The sequence below is a fragment of the Ciona robusta genome, chromosome 1 (assembly GCF_009617815.1).
Source record: "Ciona robusta chromosome 1, ASM961781v2".
Lineage (NCBI taxonomy): Eukaryota > Metazoa > Chordata > Ascidiacea > Phlebobranchia > Cionidae > Ciona > Ciona robusta.
This window is the reverse complement of record NC_143235.1, coordinates 2,807,926-2,830,044: the sequence shown is the minus strand read 5'-3', so window position 1 is coordinate 2,830,044 and position 22,119 is coordinate 2,807,926. Positions and strand designations below refer to the sequence as shown.

At 35.7% G+C, this 22,119-nt stretch overlaps 1 protein-coding gene across 1 annotated transcript; it reads right to left on the bottom strand.

Moving 5' to 3' along the window:
* Positions 1–1,754: 1,754 nt before the first annotated feature.
* LOC149741358 (uncharacterized) lies at positions 1,755–21,479 on the bottom strand. Its single transcript, XM_089872157.1, has 25 exons — positions 21,267–21,479; positions 19,341–19,510; positions 18,380–18,488; positions 17,836–18,013; positions 17,540–17,661; positions 17,184–17,483; positions 16,552–16,767; positions 16,090–16,275; positions 15,309–15,475; positions 14,838–14,961; positions 9,559–9,681; positions 9,209–9,300; positions 8,990–9,155; positions 8,169–8,332; positions 7,757–7,877; positions 7,241–7,390; positions 6,769–6,888; positions 6,016–6,624; positions 5,794–5,957; positions 5,384–5,501; positions 5,106–5,258; positions 4,214–4,327; positions 3,340–4,146; positions 2,909–3,009; positions 1,755–2,237 (listed from the first exon to the last, which is right to left on the bottom strand). The coding sequence occupies exons 1-25, from the start codon at positions 21,334–21,336 to the stop codon at positions 2,049–2,051; spliced, it is 4,833 nt and encodes a 1,610-aa protein (XP_089728283.1). The 5' UTR covers positions 21,337–21,479; the 3' UTR covers positions 1,755–2,048.
* Positions 21,480–22,119: the final 640 nt, after the last annotated feature.

Below are 22,119 nucleotides of genomic sequence, written 5' to 3'. Positions count from 1 at the left end.
GTCAATCAGGATAAACCGAGCCTGTTCGCCAAAGATCGATCTTCCAGTAACGTATTTTGTTCTAGATTTAACTTGACGGTATTCCAGCATTCCAATTAGGGACGTGACCGCGCGTTTTCTGTCGCGGAGAGGCGAATGAATCAGCGTTCGTTGAGCACACATGCGCTTCCGTCCTTCGGCAAAATGAATGATTAGCACTCGCGGCTTGTTCCGCTGTGCCCTTCTCCTGACGCAATGTCATGCAACGAGCCGAGATTGGACGCAAACAAACACAGGTCCCCATCAAAAGAGACATGGCATCCAGGATTAACTGCAGGTAATCTAGCAGAACGCAAACTGACCACACAAAAGGACGAGGCGTTTTAAGCACCTGTTATAAATAAAGGGTGGAAAGGAGCTTGCACTGCATGTCACGGAAAGTTGCTTGGAAAAGAAAGTTATGGTATGTCTGACGTGGACAGATTGTTAATCGCTTGTCCTTCCAGAAGCAAACAAAAGGAATACGAAATATCCGGAGATCGGTCATACATGAACTTTTAGCATTCGACGTGAAAGAGATCGACCGATTTTGTTCCTTTTACGCTGAACAAGCGAAAAACATTCTGCCCTTTGAATTCCCAACGAGAACCTTTACCATCAGTTTGATACAAGATTGCGGTGATTACCTTAGGCATCTTATGTTTGCTTGGTATATTGGCAGAACACATTACTCAGATAGTGCGTGGCGACGAAAAATCCCCGAATTCCAGTAAATTTGCCGCTGCTTATACACGAGGAATGCGGAAGAAAAAGTTGTTCGCTAACCAACTGTTTCCGAGTTTCGTGTACTAATGTACGATGATCATGTCCGCGAGCTAAGAAAATAGCTTACTTGTCGTAACCGCAAACATACACTGACGTTGTAAAAACACAGGCCGAGTAAACAAATAGAAATGAGTCGATTGACTCAATGCGTAAACATAAACCTGAAACAGGGATTCTGGAATGACTCACTTTTAAGGCGCCACTATGCCCCCGAAAAACATTTGCATATGAGAGCAACGACCGTATATAGACTATAGAGCAACTGTTGGTAGTAAAATATTTCCAATACGGTTTCTTACTCAAGTCAACCCCAATTTTGGTATATTACGTCATACTATTTTTATCTTTGGAATTCTATAGGGATACAGATAGAATCCCCAACGAAGCATAATAAAGCTTGCACACGTTTGTAGGCCGCAGTTTGGGGTTGAAAAACTCGCATCGTTTAAATTGAAGGTCACTGCTTTATTCATCGGCAATGATGCACATCTCACACAAGCAAAATAGCGCTGTCACATGGCCGGCAAAATCGCGTTATCGGCACGTCTTCGAAAATCAATTCATTAAATCTTTGCTGGGCCGTATGTATTTTACTGACGAAGACACCTTGATCGTCTGAGGTATTAACAAACAAGCAGTGTATGGTGCTTAGTTTGGTCTTCAAATATTCAACGATAAGTTCAGTTCATTGTTAAGCATGTATGGTCCGCGCCTGTGGTATAACTCTATTCATCAAGTACTATTGTGCCAAACGGTCGTACTTGATTAATCGTGCCGCGGCAAGTATAATTTCCCTTCTTATGCCTTGTTTCCTGAATAGGACGCCTGGAATTTAACTCGCAGTAATTTCCTGCAACGTGCTGGTTCAGAAACATATTCTTAATCTTACAAATTCTGGTCGCAAGTCGATTAGTGTAACCAATATGTTGTTACGCAATTCGAGTAAGATGTATGGCTTATATAAATTTATTTCATTGAAAACATGGTATATGTGTTTTATATACTGTACAGAACATTAGGTCTTTTTCATTATCCAACATTCCATTCTGCGCACGTGTTTGTATTCTTTAAGTGGGCTGTTGAAAAATACGGCTCTTTGTTGCCATCTAGCGGATGTAGTTTTTTAAAACAACTCCCTGTCATTTGACATGTTGAATACTTCGTTTTAAAACATACTGCATCATATAGAAAGTAAACAAGCGAGAAGTATATGGAAGCAACATAAATACAAATCTGCATGCTGTTTATAAAGCGTCGTCTTCAGTTGCATTGTATAAACGTGGATCTTCACTTGGTTTAGGTTGTCCATTATCAGACCCTCCATTGGCTGTGTCTTCTGTGCCTTCTCCTGTTGAAATGGAACCTTTGCCTTCGCTTTCAATGTTAATGTCATTGTACATCCCATTGGTTGGTTTGACGGGAAAAGAGTATTTCTGCATAAGCAATTGAAGACTAGTTCACTTTATGTCCAATTTGCGATTGGATTTTCAAAATGAATGAAGGTTTTATTTATAATGCGTAGGGGTAGCGAAGTTATAACATGGCCGTTCGTTTTTATATACACGTGTCCACCTATAAGTTACAAAGTTTTAAAATTAACCAATGTGCCACAAAGCTGGTTTTGATTATGTTTTCTACTTTTCCTTTATGGTTAGGTTTGTATCATGTGAATACGTCTGATTTACGTATTTTTATCAGGAAAACGTGTTTATATGCTATACATAAATCTGCCATTTTAAAATGATTTTTAATAAAAGCAACTTAAAATTATTTAAAAATCCTTCTTCCAGTATTAATTATGTCTGAAACATTTTAAGAGACAAAAACTCCAGCCTTTCATAACAATCAAAAAGTTCGCATGTCAAAAAAACAAATCAAAAAGTTTGCATGTGCATACCACAGTTTTAGCATTCATTATTTCTTTTTAAGCATTATGTAAAAAAAACATAAAAATACAGAAATAATCACTCGTAAAGTTACATATGTGGTAACTTGTAAGCTGACATGAGGTGTATGAGACAGAAAACCTGTGTTATATTGACTGTCACTGCCCTGCACCACAAGGATGAAAAAATATTCATTTATTCAAGATTGTATAATGTACCTTAGTTCTTCTTTCTTGCCATAAGATATAAATTACCAACACAACAGCTATTACTGCAAAGACGCACACAATGAGTATTATCCACCAAGGTATTCCAGCCACTGAAAAACAAAACATTTTTATTATTATTTCATCCTTGTGGAAAGGAAAAAGAAAAAATGCCAATTTATAAAGCTTCTGTGTATTATTATAAAATATAAATTTATGAGGTAAGCTATATTTTATCGCTGCTACTATTGTGGGCATGTGAGTCCTTGGTCGCGACATCTTACACTAAATGCTCTAACTCAGTGATCACTTTTAGGTTTTATAAATTGTCGGCCACCATTAAAAAAAAAATCTAAAATAAACATCCACAAATTTAGATACGGAATAATTTGTTAGTGGACATGACTTGTATCAAGAATAATTTATATTACTTTCATTCTCACCTGCTGGATTCCTACAGCTGCTGGTAGGAGCATGAAATACTCTTCCATTTGGACAGGTGCAGGTAGCCCGATCTGTTGTGTTCACACAGACTGAGTAAGGATGTTCACTGCAAGCACCATTGGCGCAACCATTTATAATGCAGTTTACCACGCTGTTAAAGTTGTTACACGGGCTTAGTCTTTCAACTTGGCAACTGCATTCATAAACAGGAATTAAGGAACTATCTTTTACTGTGATGCAGTTTTTTCTATTGCTGGGACATAATCCAGTGAATGCTGAACAGATTTCTTGATCGGATCTTGAATTGCAAACCTTAATACAGTTTTGGCCTGAACCAATGGACCCAGGTGTACAAGTACATGTAAAACTTCCAATTGTGTTGGTACAAGTAGCATTTTCATGACAGTTGTGTGTACCCAATGTGCATTCATCAATATCTGTGCATGATACACCATCACCAGAAAACCCAGTATTGCAAGTACATGTAAAACTTCCAGTTGTGTTGTTGCAGGTGGCATTTGCATTGCAGTTGTGTGTACCCAATGTGCATTCATCAATATCTGTACATGATACACCATCACCAGTAAACCCAGTATTACAAGTACATGTGAAACTTCCAGTTGTGTTGGTACAAGTAGCATTTGCATGACAGTTGTGTGTACCCAATGTGCATTCATCAATATCTGCGCAGTTTACACCATCACCAGTAAACCCAGTATTGCAAGCGCAAGTATAATTTGTTATGGTGTTGGTACAGGTAGCATTTTCATGACAGTTGTGTGTACCATTTTTGCACTCATCTAAATCTGTATAGAAGTTAACCAATGAATTTATTCAAAGTAAATGAAAGAAGACCATTTGAACAAGACTTACCAATAATAAATGTTGTTTTTACTGGAGAACCACATAAGTTATCAACATTACAAGCAGATACAGAAACTTCATAGACGCCAGGGGCTTCCAAATTTCGAAACAAAATTGCAACATCTTAAAAAAAATGTTTGTGTTAAATATTATCACTGTTAAGTAGTTAATTGAATGGCTTATTTATTCCCACTGATAGGGCAATGACAGTCGTAATAAGTGTTTCCTAGTTCAATTACTTTTTATAAATTAATTACTTTCTACAAGTTTATGAATCAATTACTATCTACCAGTTAATGCATATGTGTACTTTGGTATGGCACACAATTCAGTCAACCTACCAATGGCCACTGGGTTAGAGCAATTTCATAAGTGTCTTTTGAAAGGTAATGCAATAAGTGTCTTTTGAAAGGTAATGCATTTGTCCGACGCCGTGGCGTAGTGGTTAGCGCGCCTGCCTGTAACCATTAGGTAATGGGTTCAAGGCTCGTCGCTTGCCTGCTACCATTGTGGGCGTATGTGTCCTTGGGCAAGACACTTAACGACAATTGCTCCAACCCAGTGGTCACTAATGGGCTGTCCAAATTATCAGCCATACATAATAAAAATGAAAAAATCCCCAAAAAAATAATCACCCACAAAGTAACATACATGGTAACTCGTAAGCTGGCACGAGGTGTTAAACCCGTGTAATAACGACTGTCGTTTTCCGGCCACGCGAGGATAAAGTAAGTTACATTCATTCATTCATTCATGCCCACAATTGTTGTAGCATCCAGCCCCAAATTTGGCATATTTTCGTGGTGTATAAAACAGAACACCTGGGTCGTAATAACTGTCATGGCCTCACCATACCAGGATAAATAGTTTACATTCATCCATAAACATAAAGCTGACTAACCCATCCGTGAAAGATTTCTTGAAACGACAGGTGCATTGTTCATCAGTGTCAAAGTGACGTTATAGGTAACAGCTCCTTCAGGGGCAAGCCATGTAGCAACTGCTTCAGTGATGTTTGTAATATTAACACTGAGGTTCATGGGGGGTGATGGACCTTGAAAGAATATGTAAATATAGTCATCACATTTAATTTGTAGAAAACTTCAGATATGTTAAGTTATAAATGAGATTTATCAAGATAACACATCGCAAAACTAGGCACAACTGATGTTCACTTACGAGTTGTAACTTGAAGGTAAGACAATGGTCCATTCCCAGCATTATTTTGAGCTCGGATGCTTGCATTGTAGGTAGTTCCACTTTGGAGACCACTGACTGTTATATTCGTTCCAGTAACCTGCAATGTAAATTTTTTCTGCTCTAAAGATCGCTAAAATGTAAAACAGGCCAAAATGGGCATACTTATACTTTATGCCAAACAATAATTAGTAGAAATTAGTGCGTAGCAGAAGGCAGAATTACAGGACATTAGCACAAGACAAATACACCTTACATTAGCTAGGTTTTCCTTTGTCAGATTCTCCTTATATTACCAACAACAACACCGTCATATTAAAACCACCACACAACCATTTACAGTATAAGGACTATCTGACACTGACAAAAACACAGTCATATATACCACTTACAGTGAAGGGACTATCTGAAAACACAGCCCTTCGTTTCCGAGCACTTGTAGAACTTGTTATAACAGATAACACATAGGATATTGCACCATCCACAGGATCCCATTTCATAGAGATGTTAGTACTTCCAACGTCAATCACCATGAACCCAGTTACTTTCCCAGGAGCTGCAATCAAGTGTATGATAATCATAATGTTGACTTAAATCAGAATACTCAGAATTACCTCCGCAAAATGATCCATTCCCACTAAACCCAGTATTGCAAGCACATGTAAAACTTCCAATTGTGTTGGTACACATAGCATCCATATGACAGTTATCAGTATCCAATTTGCATTCATCAATATCTGTACATGTTACACCATTACCAGTAAACCCAGTATTGCAAGTACATATAAAACCGCCATTTGTGTTGGTACAAGTAGCATTTGTTGAACAGTTGTGTGTACCCAATGTACATTCATCAATATCTGTACAATTTAAGCCATCTCCAGTAAACCCAGTTTTGCATGCACATGTAAAACCGCCATTTGTGTTGGTACAAGTAGCACTTGTATTACAGTTGTGTGTACCCAATGCACATTCATCAATATCTGTACATGATACACCATCACCAGTAAACCCAGTATTGCAAGCACATGTAAAACTTCCAGTTGTGTTGGTACAAGTAGCACTTGTATTGCAGTTGTGAGTTCCCAATGTGCATTCATCAATATCTGTGCAGTTTACACCATCACCAGTAAACCCAGCTTTGCAAAAACAAAAAAAGCTTTTGGAGGTAATGACACATGCAGCATTCGAATGACATTTATGTGTTTGATTCGCACAGGGACCTGAATAAAAACAATCCTTAGTTAATGAATATTTTTACCAATAATGTAATACAGAAAAATACAAAGTGTAAGTAAGGTTACAACAATTAGTAACATTTTAATTAAGGTTGTTAGACAAAAACACCCAAATTCACCACTACTTACGTGGTATCAGTACCAGAGATATAGTTGAATTTGCACTGCAAACTGAATCTAGGTTGCAAGACTGCAGGTAAACAGTGTAGCTCAGTGATGCATTTAAAGCAGGATTAGAGAACCAGGTTTCTATAAAAATGTAAGATTACTAAAAAAATGCAATATGAATAAAAAAACATAATATTACTAAAAAATGTAATATGCTTATTGTTGTGGATAACTAGGTTTCATAAACCTGATTACAAAACTGCAAGAAGCCAAAAACCATACTTTAGGAACTGCCGAGAGTGGACTAATTTTTGAAAAAATAATGCATATGTTGTGCACTGAACTATAAAAGATCGCGTAAAAAAGCTTTAGAAGAATAAAAGGGGTCGCTAGCTAAAAGTTTGAGAGCCATGGTGGATTGTATGATGGAAAAGTTGTTGCACACACTTGCTTATAAGTATTGTAATTATACATAGCAGTAGAGAATATATACCTGTTGTGTTACTGGTGGTAGTAGTAGCTTCTGTATTGTTTGCAACAAATGTAACATTATAAAATGAGGTTCCTGCTGAAACAGTCCATGAAATATTGGCAGAGAAACCGTCATAGAATTCCACTTTCAATTCTTGTGGAGGTGGGGTTGCTGGTAATAATAACACACAGTTACAAATGTTATATCTCGTTAGCAGGAATGAGGTGTGTTAAACAAAACACCTGTGTTATAATGACTTTTGCTCCCGGCCACGCAATGAAAAATAAGTTTCATTCTTTCTACAACAGACAAAATATTGCATATCTTTTAAGTATTTATAACTAGATTTCATAGCAGTTGTGAAACTGGTTCTTGAAAGTTGTATTTATTGTAGTTTTCCTTTTAGAAATTAATAAGCTTATCGGTTATTATAATTTGTATTAATTGTAATATTTTCCTTTTAGAAATTAATATGCTTATCGGTTATTAAAATTTGTATTAATTATAACATTTTCCTTTAGAAATTAAAATGCTTACTGGTTGTGGCTCTAATGCTTGAACGCTGACTAGTCCCTCCAGCATTTCTTGCAGCAATAGAAATATCATATTTTCTTCCTGGGTCAAGGTTTGATATTGTGGTGTTAGTTTGACCTGTTACCTGTATTAATGGGAATTCCATCATTATATGTGTACGTTAAATTATGCTTGGTACCTATATATAAATATTGAAAGCTTATAGACTTTATGATAAAATTTGAATGTTTACAACAACTAGAGCTTATATAATGCACACTGAATTTATACAACATTGTTAATGCTAAAAAATGCACTGGACTTGGACCAAAACACAAATAGAGCTTAAAGAGTGAGTTAATTTTACTTTTAAGCCCAAATTGGTACTTAATTAATACATTGTGCTTATAATTTTTAATAGGAAATGTTGTATTACATTAAAAGTAGCTGGTGTCGTAATTTGTCTTCTTTTCCTGCTACTTGGTGTAACATCCACAACTATTATCTCATAAATATTAGCTCCCACAGTGTCCTTCCAACCAATTATTAGGAATGTTGTTCCATACTCAATTATAAACAAGCCTTCTACAGTATTTGGGGCTAAACAACAGAGAAAATAAATGTTCAGAAAATTTATTATAAATTTAGAAAAAAGTTTCTGTACAGAAGATAATTTCTAAAACATATTCCATGTCATTAGTTCTCACTATTTTATTGCGAGGCATTTTAGAAACGTTTTTTAACTTGAGACTCACAATTAATATGGAAATTTATTAACAAAGTTGTAATAATGGATACAAAAAGGTAACATAGGACCTCAAAAACTAAGCACAAAAGCACTGTGGTGCAAAGTTTTAGACCACTGACCTACTGTATCCTAACTACTATTAGGCATTGGTTAACAATCGAATAAAACCTAAGTAAGTTACACTAAACAATATGGAGTATATTAAGTTGAAAATATGAGAATCATGAATCTAACGAATGCCCCTAAACCAAGAAATACCTACAATTCTAATAATATAATAATAATGGTATTTGTCTCTTCGATGACAGTAAGTAAGATTTCAAATGAAAAGACATGACATGCTTACAGTTAAAACCATATTAATGCTAAAATGGAAGAAAATAAGCATGGTCGCAACACCTAGCTAGCAGACAAACAAGCTATTTGTGTTTAATTATTATGAAGTTAAAATTCCAATAGAAACAAAAGCGAGCATAAAGGCAATAACTAGTTACATATTAGTATTTTACCTGTGAATTGACATACAGTAGGCGAGCTCACAATCTGGCCATCAGAATATGTTGAAATCATGTTGAAACAATACTCTGTCCCTCCATTCAATGTATTATTCATACTTATCGTTGAACTCAATGGGTTAAGCAACAAATGCAAAGCACCATTTGTGAATACAGAAAGCTAGAAAATGCTATAGTTAAAGGAAATACAAAAAATAAATAAGTAAAACCTACCATATGAGAAATAATTTCAAAGTGACTGTTCCAAGATATGATAAAGTTGTTTTCAGTGACATTAGTGGCTCTTAGAAGGGGAACAACTAACGCTGAAATAAAATTAATTCAAATTACTTTTAAAACAAGCTGTTGAATACCATGACATAATTTGTAGTCTATTATCCTTTCAAATACAATAGCAAAGAATATGTTATTTAAAGAGAAAAAATTAACAGCAAAACAACAGTTGTTAAAACATACTACAGACAAAAAGTGTGGGAAAGAGTCAGCAAATACTAACAAACATTACTAAAAAAACAGCAAATACTAACAAAACTAGTAAGCAAATAATAACAAACATAACTTACATGAACACCATGTACCATTCCCTAGGAAACCAGTATTGCAAGCACATGTGAAACTTCCAATTGTATTAGTACATTCAGCATTTGTTGAACAGTTGTGTGTACCCAATGTACATTCATCAATATCTGTACAATTTATACCATCACCAGTAAAATTAGGTTTGCAAGTACAAGTGAAACTATTAATTGTGTTGGTACAAGTAGCATTTGTATGACAGTTGTGAGTACTCAATTCACATGGATTAATATTTGCGCATGATACACCATCACCAGTAAACCCAGATTTGCAAGTGCATGTAAAACTTCCATTTGTGTTGGTACAATTAGAATTTGCATGACAGTTGTCAGTATTTAATGCACATTCATCAATATCTGTGCATGTTACACCATCACCAGTAAACCCAGTTTCGCAAGTACAAATAAAATTTCCAATTGTGTTGTTGCAAGTTGCATTTGCATGACAGTTGTGTGTACCCAATGTGCATTCATTAATATCTGTGCAGTTTACACCATTACCAGTAAACCCAGTATTGCAAGCACATGTAAAACTTGCAATTGTGTTGGTACAATTAGCATTATTGTTGCAGTTGTGTGTACCCAATGTGCATTCACCAATATCTGTGCAGTTTACACCATTACCAGTAAACCCAGTATTGCAAGCACATGTAAAACTTCCGATTGTGTTGGTACAAGTAGCACTTGCATTGCAGTTGTGTATACCCAATGTGCATTCATCAACATCTGTGCAGTTTACACCGTCACCAGTAAACCCCGTTTTGCAAGCACATGTAAAACTTCCAATTGTGTTGTTACAAGTAGCACTTGCATTGCAGTTGTGTGTACCCAATGTGCATTCATCAATATCTGTGCATGATACACCATCACCAGTAAACCCAGTTTCACAACTACAAACAAAACTTTCAATTGTGTTGTTGCAAGTTGCATTTGCATGACAATTGTGTGTACCCAATGTACATTCATCAATATCTGTGCACGATACACCATCACCAGTAAATCCAGTATTGCAAGCACATGTAAAACTTCCAAATGTGTTGGTACAAGTAGCACTTGCATTGCAGTTATGAGTTCCCAATGTACATTCATCAATATCTGTGCAGTTTACACCATCACCAGTAAACCCAGCATTGCAAGCACATGTAAAACTTCCAATTGTGTTGGTACAAGTAGCACTTGCATTGCAGTTGTGTATACCCAATGTACATTCATTAATATCTGTGCAGTTTACACCATCACCAGTAAACCCAGTATTGCAAGTACATGTAAAACTTCCGATTGTGTTGGTACAAGTAGCACTTGCATTGCAGTTATGAGTTCCCAATGTACATTCATCAATATCTGTGCAGTTTACACTATCACCAGTAAACCCAGTATTGCAAGAACATGTAAAACTTCCAATTGTGTTGGTACAATTTGCATTTGCATTGCAGTTGTGTATACCCCATGTACATTCATCAATATCCGTGCAGTTTACACCATCACCAGTAAACCCAGTATCGCAAGCACATGTAAAACTTCCGATTGTGTTGGTACAAGTAGCACTTGCATTGCAGTTGTGTGTACCCAATGTGCATTCATTAATATCTGTGCAGTTTACACCATCACCAGTAAACCAAGTATTGCAAGTACATGTAAAACTTCCAACTGTGTTGTTGCAAGTTGCATTTGTATGACAGTTGTGTGTACCCAATGTACATTCATCAATATCTGTGCACGATACACCATCACCAGTAAATCCAGTATTGCAAGCACATGTAAAACTTCCAATTGTGTTGGTACAAGTAGCACTTGCATTGCAGTTATGAGTTCCCAATGTGCATTCATCAATATCTGTGCAGTTTAGACCATCACCAGTAAACCCAGTATTGCAAGCACATGTAAAACTTCCAATTGTGTTGGTACAAGTAGCACTTGCATTGCAGTTGTGTGTGCCCAATGTGCATTCATCAATATCTGTGCAGTTTACACCATTACCAGTAAACCCAGTATTGCAAGTACATGTAAAACTTCCAACTGTGTTGTTGCAAGTTGCATTTGCATGACAGTTGTGTGTACCCAATGTACATTCATCAATATCTCTACATGATACACCATCACCAGTAAACCCAGTATTGCAAGAACATGTAAAACTTCCAATTGTGTTGGTACAATTTGCATTTGCATTGCAGTTGTGTATACCCAATGTACATTCATCAATATCCGTGCAGTTTACACCATCACCAGTAAACCCAGTATTGCAAGCACATGTAAAACTTCCGATTGTGTTGGTACAATTTGCACTTGCATTGCAGTTGTGTATACCCAATGTACATTCATTAATATCTGTGCAGTTTACACCATCACCAGTAAACCCAGTATTGCAAGCACATGTAAAACTTCCGATTGTGTTGGTACAAGTAGCACTTGCATTGCAGTTGTGTGTACCCAATGTGCATTCATTAATATCTGTGCAGTTTACACCATCACCAGTAAACCCAGTATTGCAAGCACATGTAAAACTTCCAATTGTGTTGGTACAACTTGCATTTGCATTGCAGTTGTGTATACCCAATGTACATTCATCAATATCCGTGCAGTTTACACCATCACCAGTAAACCCAGTATTGCAAGCACATGTAAAACTTCCGATTGTGTTGGTACAAGTAGCACTTGCATTGCAGTTGTGTGTACCCAATGTGCATTCATTAATATCTGTGCAGTTTACACCATCACCAGTAAACCCAGTATTGCAAGCACATGTAAAACTTCCGATTGTGTTGGTACAAGTAGCACTTGCATTGCAGTTGTGTGTACCCAATGTGCATTCATTAATATCTGTGCAGTTTACACCATCACCAGTAAACCCAGTATTGCAAGCACATGTAAAACTTCCAATTGTGTTGGTACAAGTAGCACTTGCATTGCAGTTATGAGTTCCCAATGTGCATTCATCAATATCTGTGCAGTTTACACCATCACCAGTAAACCCAGTATTGCAAGCACATGTAAAACTTCCAATTGTGTTGGTACAAGTAGCACTTGCATTGCAGTTGTGTGTACCCAATGTGCATTCATCAATATCTGTGCAGTTTACACCATTACCAGTAAACCCAGTATTGCAAGTACATGTAAAACTTCCAACTGTGTTGTTGCAAGTTGCATTTGCATGACAGTTGTGTGTACCCAATGTACATTCATCAATATCTCTACATGATACACCATCACCGGTAAACCCAGTATTGCAAGAACATGTAAAACTTCCAATTGTGTTGGTACAATTTGCATTTGCATTGCAGTTGTGTATACCCAATGTACATTCATCAATATCCGTGCAGTTTACACCATCACCAGTAAACCCAGTATTGCAAGCACATGTAAAACTTCCGATTGTGTTGGTACAATTTGCACTTGCATTGCAGTTGTGTATACCCAATGTACATTCATCAATATCCGTGCAGTTTACACCATCACCAGTAAACCCAGTATTGCAAGCACATGTAAAACTTCCGATTGTGTTGGTACAATTTGCACTTGCATTGCAGTTGTGTATACCCAATGTACATTCATCAATATCTGTGCAGTTTACACCATCACCAGTAAACCCAGTATTGCAAGCACATGTAAAACTTCCGATTGTGTTGGTACAAGTAGCACTTGCATTGCAGTTGTGTGTACCCAATGTACATTCATTAATATCTGTGCAGTTTACACCATCACCAGTAAACCCAGTATTGCAAGCACATGTAAAACTTCCAATTGTGTTGGTACAAGTAGCACTTGCATTGCAGTTGTGTGTACCCAATGTGCATTCATCAATATCTGTGCAGTTTACACCATTACCAGTAAACCCAGTATTGCAAGCACATGTAAAACTTCCAACTGTGTTGTTGCAAGTTGCATTTGTATGACAGTTGTGTGTACCCAATGTACATTCATCAATATCTGTGCAGTTTACACCATCACCAGTAAACCCAGTATTGCAAGCACATGTAAAACTTCCAACTGTGTTGTTGCAAGTTGCATTTGCATGACAGTTGTGTGTACCCAATGTACATTCATCAATATCTGTGCACGATACACCATCACCAGTAAATCCAGTATTGCAAGCACATGTAAAACTTCCAATTGTGTTGGTACAAGTAGCACTTGCATTGCAGTTATGAGTTCCCAATGTACATTCATCAATATCTGTGCAGTTTACACCATCACCAGTAAACCCAGTATTGCAAGAACATGTAAAACTTCCAATTGTGTTGGTACAATTTGCATTTGCATTGCAGTTGTGTATACCCAATGTACATTCATCAATATCCGTGCAGTTTACAACATCACCAGTAAACCCAGTATTGCAAGAACATGTAAAACTTCCAATTGTGTTGGTACAATTTGCATTTGCATTGCAGTTGTGTATACCCAATGTACATTCATCAATATCTGTGCAGTTTACACTATCACCAGTAAACCCAGTATTGCAAGAACATGTAAAACTTCCAATTGTGTTGGTACAATTTGCATTTGCATTGCAGTTGTGTATACCCAATGTACATTCATCAATATCCGTGCAGTTTACACCATCACCAGTAAACCCAGTATTGCAAGCACATGTAAAACTTCCGATTGTGTTGGTACAATTTGCACTTGCATTGCAGTTGTGTATACCCAATGTACATTCATCAATATCCGTGCAGTTTACACCATCACCAGTAAACCCAGTATTGCAAGCACATGTAAAACTTCCGATTGTGTTGGTACAATTTGCACTTGCATTGCAGTTGTGTATACCCAATGTACATTCATCAATATCCGTGCAGTTTACACCATCACCAGTAAACCCAGTATTGCAAGCACATGTAAAACTTCCAATTGTGTTGGTACAAGTAGCCCTTGAATTGCAGTTGTGTGTATCCAATGTGCATTCATCAATATCTGTGCAGTTTAAACCATCACCAGTAAATCCAGTTTTGCAAGCACATGTAAAACTTCCAGTTGTGTTGGTACAAGTAGCATTTGTTGAACAGTTGCGTGTCCCCATAATGCATTCATCGACATCTGTACAATTCAAACTATCACCACCAAAACAACATTCCATTAAAACTTAAACTTTTCTTGTGGTGGTATACACGTTGATGCTACAGTTGTGAGATCCCGAATTTATATATTTTGCCTTTTTTAGGAATGCCATATTGTTTTATTCATGTTATTGCTACTATTGTACCAACACGATCTTAGATATTTTTACTTTTATAAATGATCTACTGTTTTAATATTGAGTAACGTTAACTAACCTGCTGTTGTATTGAAACTCCCACTTGTTGTGGCGTCGGACCCGTTTGCTAACCTTGCAGTTGCCTCAACTTGTGCTGTTACGATGTCATTCTGCTTGAACTTGGTGTTGGAAGCAACAAACACCTGATGGGTAATTTAAATCAGCAAATTTTCCCTAGACTGCTATACAGTTTTGATGACAAAATAAGTTTTGTGATTTTAAGTTGGTTCTATGAGGCCTGTTGCTTAATATGATGATAAACTGAAAATAAAGGTTTTTATATTCAATCTTAGTGCATTTCTTGTATGTTGCCTACTGTTTAACATATTGTAGCAGCTTGGGCCATTTTAAAACTTTTAAAAAATAATTGCTTTTTGCATTTTTTAAAATGCTTAATGTGAACAAGTCAAGTCTTATTTGAATTTTTAAGTTTTAAGACACTTCATGCAAAATCTTTACACACTAAAAACCTTTAATTGAATAATCAAACCTGATAAAATGGTGAACTGTCCAGATCAGATTGAGCAAGTGTTGCTGTGTTTGTTCCAACTGTCACTGAATACTGAGTTGCTCGAGCAACAGATGCTGGAAGAACCACATTGATTCCTCCGGATGTTATAATAGCTGATGATACTGCAGATGAGGGTAGGACAGGTGCTGGAATATAGAAACACTTGGTTGCAAAGTTTAAGGACTTACAGACTACTTGTTGTATAAAAGTGAATTGTGTATTAATTATTATTTGCTAAAGATGTTGCCACATTTTGAGTACTATTCTTTGATAGAAAATCGTTTTTTTGGGGGGGCGGCTAAAGACACTAGTATATAAATTTACTTTTAAAAAACGTCAGTTTTGGCGTACCAGCGTTTCATCTGCTACATAGAAAGACATTATCAGGGTTTATATAATTGATGTACTTTCAGTTATATAAACCCTGATAATGATGTAAATTTAATACAAATATAAGTAACATCTGATTGGCAATTTTTAACTCGTTTATCAAGAGCAATTATTGTTTTATGCACAAAAGACAAGTTATGTGAACTATCAATACTAGCAGGGCATTAACTATGCAATCACTGATTAAAGAAAAATTCATAGTCTAGAGGGTATTTGACAAATGTTTCAATTTTGCATTTCGTTTGGCAAACAATCATAATTTGTTTGTAAAGCAAAACATGCACTGACATTACTGTAAGGTAGAGCCTGTTTATTTTGACAACATAACAAAAAACCTAGCATAACATATAAATTATCACTTAGACTAAACCTGTTGTGTAGAAGATTGTGTATCTGTCTGAAAGCACAGAGGTGAAATTAGCTTCATACACTCGATCATATACAGGAGCAGTAGTATTGCTGAGTAAACACAACTTTATTGTGTATCTATGTTTTATACCATTTATGGTGTTGCTTAAAAGGTTGAAATATGTTGACGAATGCGCATGTACTTCATCTATATAAAATAAATTCTTAGAGGAAATTTTTATAATTTATAATTGCATTTATTCCTATTTGTTAAAATAGGATTTATTTTTTCTAAAATACAGGAATACAGTAGGGTATAACTGTTTTGGGCTTACTTTGTATGGTGTATTATAAATTAAAAAAATACTATTAAACATAATGGCATATTTGGGTGCTAATTAAATAAAGTTACTTTTAGTGTATATTCATAAAAGTTAATTAATTAACTGTAATTAGTTGAAATATTTTTGACTAGTCATTGTACCATTTGAAAACATAACGGTTGATCCTGTGTTTGTTAGACCATCAGAACTGGTTTTTATAATTGCAATTTTTTCTGGGCTGGGAGTATTTGTGAATAGAAGCCACTCCCTTTTATCGCTTGATAAATCTGGACACACTATATCGGACTGATAGGATAATGATGCTTCTGTCATACTAAAGGGTGGATACGAAAAACTATATCCTGGAGTTCTTCCCACTATAATATTAAACATAAAAGTTGTGTTAAAATACAATAGAGAATAAACACATTATATACACATGCTTCATAAAAACAAACACCATATCATTATAATACCAATATACAAATACGATTAGCAACATATGTCTTGACAAGGCGATCCTGTTATAAGAAGTAATCAGCAAATTTATGAAACACACAAGATTATTTAAGTAATGTCCAAAATGATAAAAGCAAGCATCAGGATTTTTATCAGTTTTTGTATCACGGGCTTGTATTTGGGGCAGGAAAGATTATAAACTTAATTTTTCAAGAACTCTTAGTGTTTCACAGGTTGTCAAATGAAAGCAGCGACAGGCTCATGAAAGGGTCCACTAACCACTGTGTCACAGCGTTAGAACTGTACAAGATATTGCAGTCATTATAATACTTACAGTCATAAGCAGCTAAGAATCCAGAATACAACGTTCCATTCAGTGTAAGTTGGTTAATATTAGGATTAACTGAAGCAGCCGATGCATTTCGATCAGATAAAACAATCTCATGATGGTAAAGAACATTCCCACTGTTGTTTTCAACTTCTACCTTCAAAACATCTTCCACATTTGAGGATATCGCCTTATATGCTGCCAGTAGTTCAGCATTGGTTTGGTTTATGAAAGTAGCGTTATTGTCCAAGCTGCTATTGTATGATTTTGTCAAAAGTACAACTCGACCGAAAGCGGAAATTTTGTCTGTGAAAAACAAATATTATTGTTATAGTTTTCGACTTTCAATAACGTCTGTATACCTGTGCTGACAGAATATTGTGCACCAAATGGACTCTGTGTTGCTGTGAATGATGTCACACCATTTAATTGAGATACTCTTGCCCTCAGTGTGTGTGGAGTGTTTGGGTTGAGGGATGTTATACTGAGAATAATACATTTTATGTACTGAAAACACTTAAAAATATTTTTGTAATTTAAACAGCACAGTAAGCATTCATTTTTAAGCTGTTTTGTTTTAAAGTTGTATTTTTACAACCTATATATTGAATGCTTTAGACCAATTTTCATTCATTCTATTCTACAGATTAAGACTCACATGGCCACATATAATGTATTTGAAGGAACATCAGTTGGAACAGAGATGATCCTTGATGTCCCTGTAATTGTGTCATTAACCTCAACCTCCCATGCTGTTGCTCCCGGAGTTAATTCCAGGAAGATGGTGAGGACAGTTGGAGTGGTGATATTGTTCAGGATCCTTGAACCATCCGGAGCTAAAAACACATAAAATTATTAATAAACTGACCACAGTAAAACTTTTTTATGAGCCCCCATAATGTTAAATGCAGAATACCTGAAGTAAATTTCTGGTATGGGTAAGAATGTAATACAGTATCAGCCACAAACATGAGTTATTATACATGAATGAAAAAAAATCCCCGAAACAATAATCACTCACAAAGTTACATACGTGGTTACTCGTAAGCTGGCACCAGGTGTATGAAACAGAACATCTGTGTCATATGAACTGTCATTTTCCGGCCTCGCGAGGATAAAGCAAGTTACATTCACTCATTATCAATACTTCATATTAGAAGTCAGAAATAGGTAAAATGATGAAAGGTCCATATAATGTGTACCTGTTCTGGCATTAGGGGGTGGTTTGGTTGAGTAATTACTGGCTGTGCCAGTTGCATCAATGGCTCTTACTTCAACAATGTAGTTTATGTTACTTCTTCTTCCTGTAACCTGTTGTAAATGTAATATGCATGAAAATGTATGTGCATCATTTAATTTGGTGATATTTTGCACCAAATATTGTACTGTTTTAAATAAAAAAAACATGCCTGTTATAAAATATTAAAAAATATTTAAAAAAAATTTAAGTAATAAAAGAATTAATGTATATATATTCAAATCTTGCAACATTAAATAAATACTATTTTCACTTATTGGTAAAATGTTTACTAAAATTTAATCACAAAACCATGCTTTAAGCAGGTTACTAATGAATGATTGAATGTAACTTACTTTATCCTTGCAAGGCCCGAAAACGACAGTCGTTATCAAAAGGGTTTAGCACCTCGTGCCGGCTTACGAGTTACCATATATGTTACTTTGTGGGTGATTATTTTTTGGGGGATTTTTTCATTTTTTTTATGTATTGGTGATAATTTTGACAACCCATTAATGACCACTGGGTTGGAGCAATTGTCGTTAAGTGTCTTGCCCAAGAACACATGGGGCAACACGATTGAAAAACCCCATGTACAAGTTCACTCAACCATGGAATTCTAAATATTTGTATATAAACACCTGCTACAAAATTCAAGGAAAAAAGTGGTATGCTCTATTGCTTTAATATTTTTACAAATTTTGAAGTTTTCATTTTACTTATGCCATTTATTTAAATCAGTAAACTTTTGGGATTTTAATAGCATAATATTAATATATAAACAAATAGTTAAAAACAATGTTATAACGACTGTCATTGTTCCGCCAAACAAGGATAAATAAGTTACATTCTTTCATTCATTTATTTATTCATTTATTCTTTCAATTTTAAAAGAAATTGAATTTAGACAAATGTAACATTATCACCTCATATGATTCTCTTGCATTGCTTGTCGCAGAAAGTGAAAATGTTTCAGAATCTGATGAAGTATGCTGTGCTGTGACCCTTACTTGGTAAGTTGCAGCATTTATTACGCTGCTGAAACTGACGGTAAACGCAGTTGGTGTTTCATTTGAAACAGTGATGTTTTCAGGAGCTGCAAGAAGATTAATTCTTATTGTGTCGTTGTGTTATTTTACCTAAAATTTTGTTTACAAATACATTAAAATACTTGTATTGAGACATTGTACTTGTTTTAATGTATGCTAAGATTTTTTTGAACAGTTTTAAGATAAATATTTGTACACATATTTTTTTTTCGTATCAATAACTGCAATAACATTATATTGGAATTTAAATAGCTATGAAAATCATGTTGTAGTTATATCACATTTAAAATAAAATAAATATATATATAATATGGTATTTATTTGTATGATTTGTTTTGATAATTTGTTAATAGTAAAAAATCTTTTCCATAAACTAAAGCATCTGAATGCTAAATGTTACTGTTTACTATAACTACTAACCAATATAACCAGCAACCTTTCACTACTAGACCTTAACCAATAACCTCTAAGCACTAACATTTTCCACCAGCCTAATCTGTAATGTACCCAAAGAGATTGGTTTTAATCTCTTTGATGTACCGAAGGATTCTTTAGTAGTGTCGATGATATATTGTTACCTAGCTTTAAACATACATGCATTAATGTTGGGAAAATATTTATTACTATGGCCCAAATTCCGTACGAAAAAAAATAAGGTGATAATAACTAAAACAATAGGCCCATTCTAAAAAAACAAAATCTAAAATGTTATTAGCTGTATACTCTATGTGTTCTGGGCACTAGTAAAGAATCTTCTGGTACATAGCAGAATAGGCTGGTAGAAAGTGTTAGTTGTTGGTGGTTAGGTGTTGATGGTTGGGGGTTAGTGGTTATAGGGGTTAGTAGTTATAGGGGTTAGCAAATAAGGTGGGGGGAAGACTCTTCACTAGCACCGTGTTCTGTGTTTAAGAAAGTTTTTGTGCATAGTCTTAAACTTTAAAATTTATTTGTACATTCTTAATCAATATTTAAGCCATGCTAGCTACATATTTGTTCTGTATATAATGACTACAAAATCTAATGGTTACATAAATCTCTGTTTGCTTATCTACATTGTTTAAACTGTTTTTATTCTTAACGTGTTTTTTTTTCTGCGTTGTTTCTTTGTTAATGTTTTGCTTCTGTGTTTAAAAACATTTAAGAGTGCTTTATAGCTTGAGCTGCCTTTGCATATTGTGTATATATGTATCATACACTAAGCAGCGTCGGGCACGCCGCGCGCTTACACGCAATGTACGTCACAAGGAATGACGTTTTTCTCTCATGGGTATTCCCCGTTAATTTAAGCGTTACCGTTTCGGGGGCCCAGACATCACCAGAACTTTCTGCGCTTGGGTTTTATGCGGCATACCGAATAAGCAACGGTGCATGATTTGAAGTGAACAATACTACGTGTTACAAATTTAGCCCTTACTTTTATGAAAATTACAAGAGTTGAAACGAAAAAAGTAGAGGGACATCGTTGACCATTTTTGAACCGCCATGGGAAAGGGTTTACCAGGGTAAGTAAAGTTACACCAGCGAGCTATTTTTTCTACCGCTAAACGTGACTCGCTTCTAAGGGGATCGGAATTTCCACACGCTTCGTCTGTTAAGTAAAATTACCCTCTAACACAAACAAAGAAAGAGTTCGAATCCAGGAAACGTGTGCTGTCTTTTCTCCAAGTACCCCAACTCGAGATATGCCGGCTTTCCTTTCATGCAGACCGATATAACTAAGACCTTACGTCATAATTTACCGGCAAGGGAAGCGGCTGGAATAACTGTACACAAACATTACCCCAGTAATTAAAGTGGACTCACCTGCTACTTGACCGTGGCAAAAGATCGGCGCCAATACAAAGAGTGAGAAAAGCAAAATCACTCCACGCATGCTGCTCAACTTAAGATGAGCCCGGATTCTGAGATTAGGTTCCAAAATAAAAAGATAAACTTCTCGGACTAAAAAGGAACGGCTGGTTACTAAAAGTCGCGACAGTTTACTTAAAGCCGGTGACTAATCCAAACCTGAACGGAAACGTCGGGGTTAAATGCGTTTTATTATTTCGTGCTTCAACAAACTATAAAACAGATACCGGGCATGCTGGATTTTTTTGTTACGGTATTACCTTATTTAACAAAATATATACATGGCGTCTTCCTGTTATTACAATAAAAATCAAAGGAATATCTATATCCTATAAATTCACACGTGTCGTATAAATCAGACTTATAAGCGAAAAAATTGTCCACACGTTTTGGTTTTACAATATACATTGCTTAGGTAGAAAGGTATTGGGTGTTAAATATAAGATGGTGGGGAAGATGTGACACCTTTTCATTCTATTCTCTCGTCCCATTTAGTAGTAAACAGATTCAAAGTAATATAAAACCGTATCATCACGACTTCCATAAGTTGTTAATTGAAAACAAGATCAGGATATTTGGACATTATGAGCTAAAGGTATCCCATCTTACCCCATAGTACTGTATTTTAAATGGGTGTCTGGTTAGCACTGGCGTTCGACAGTATTTAAATATAAATTTAGCACATCGCGTTCAGACACACTTTAAAAATAAAACAAGTTGTTATTCCAAAGAGACCAATAGCGGCTAAATCACTAAATGTTGGACCAAACAGAGCAGTATCGTATTACGTATTTCGTCAGGTCTCTTA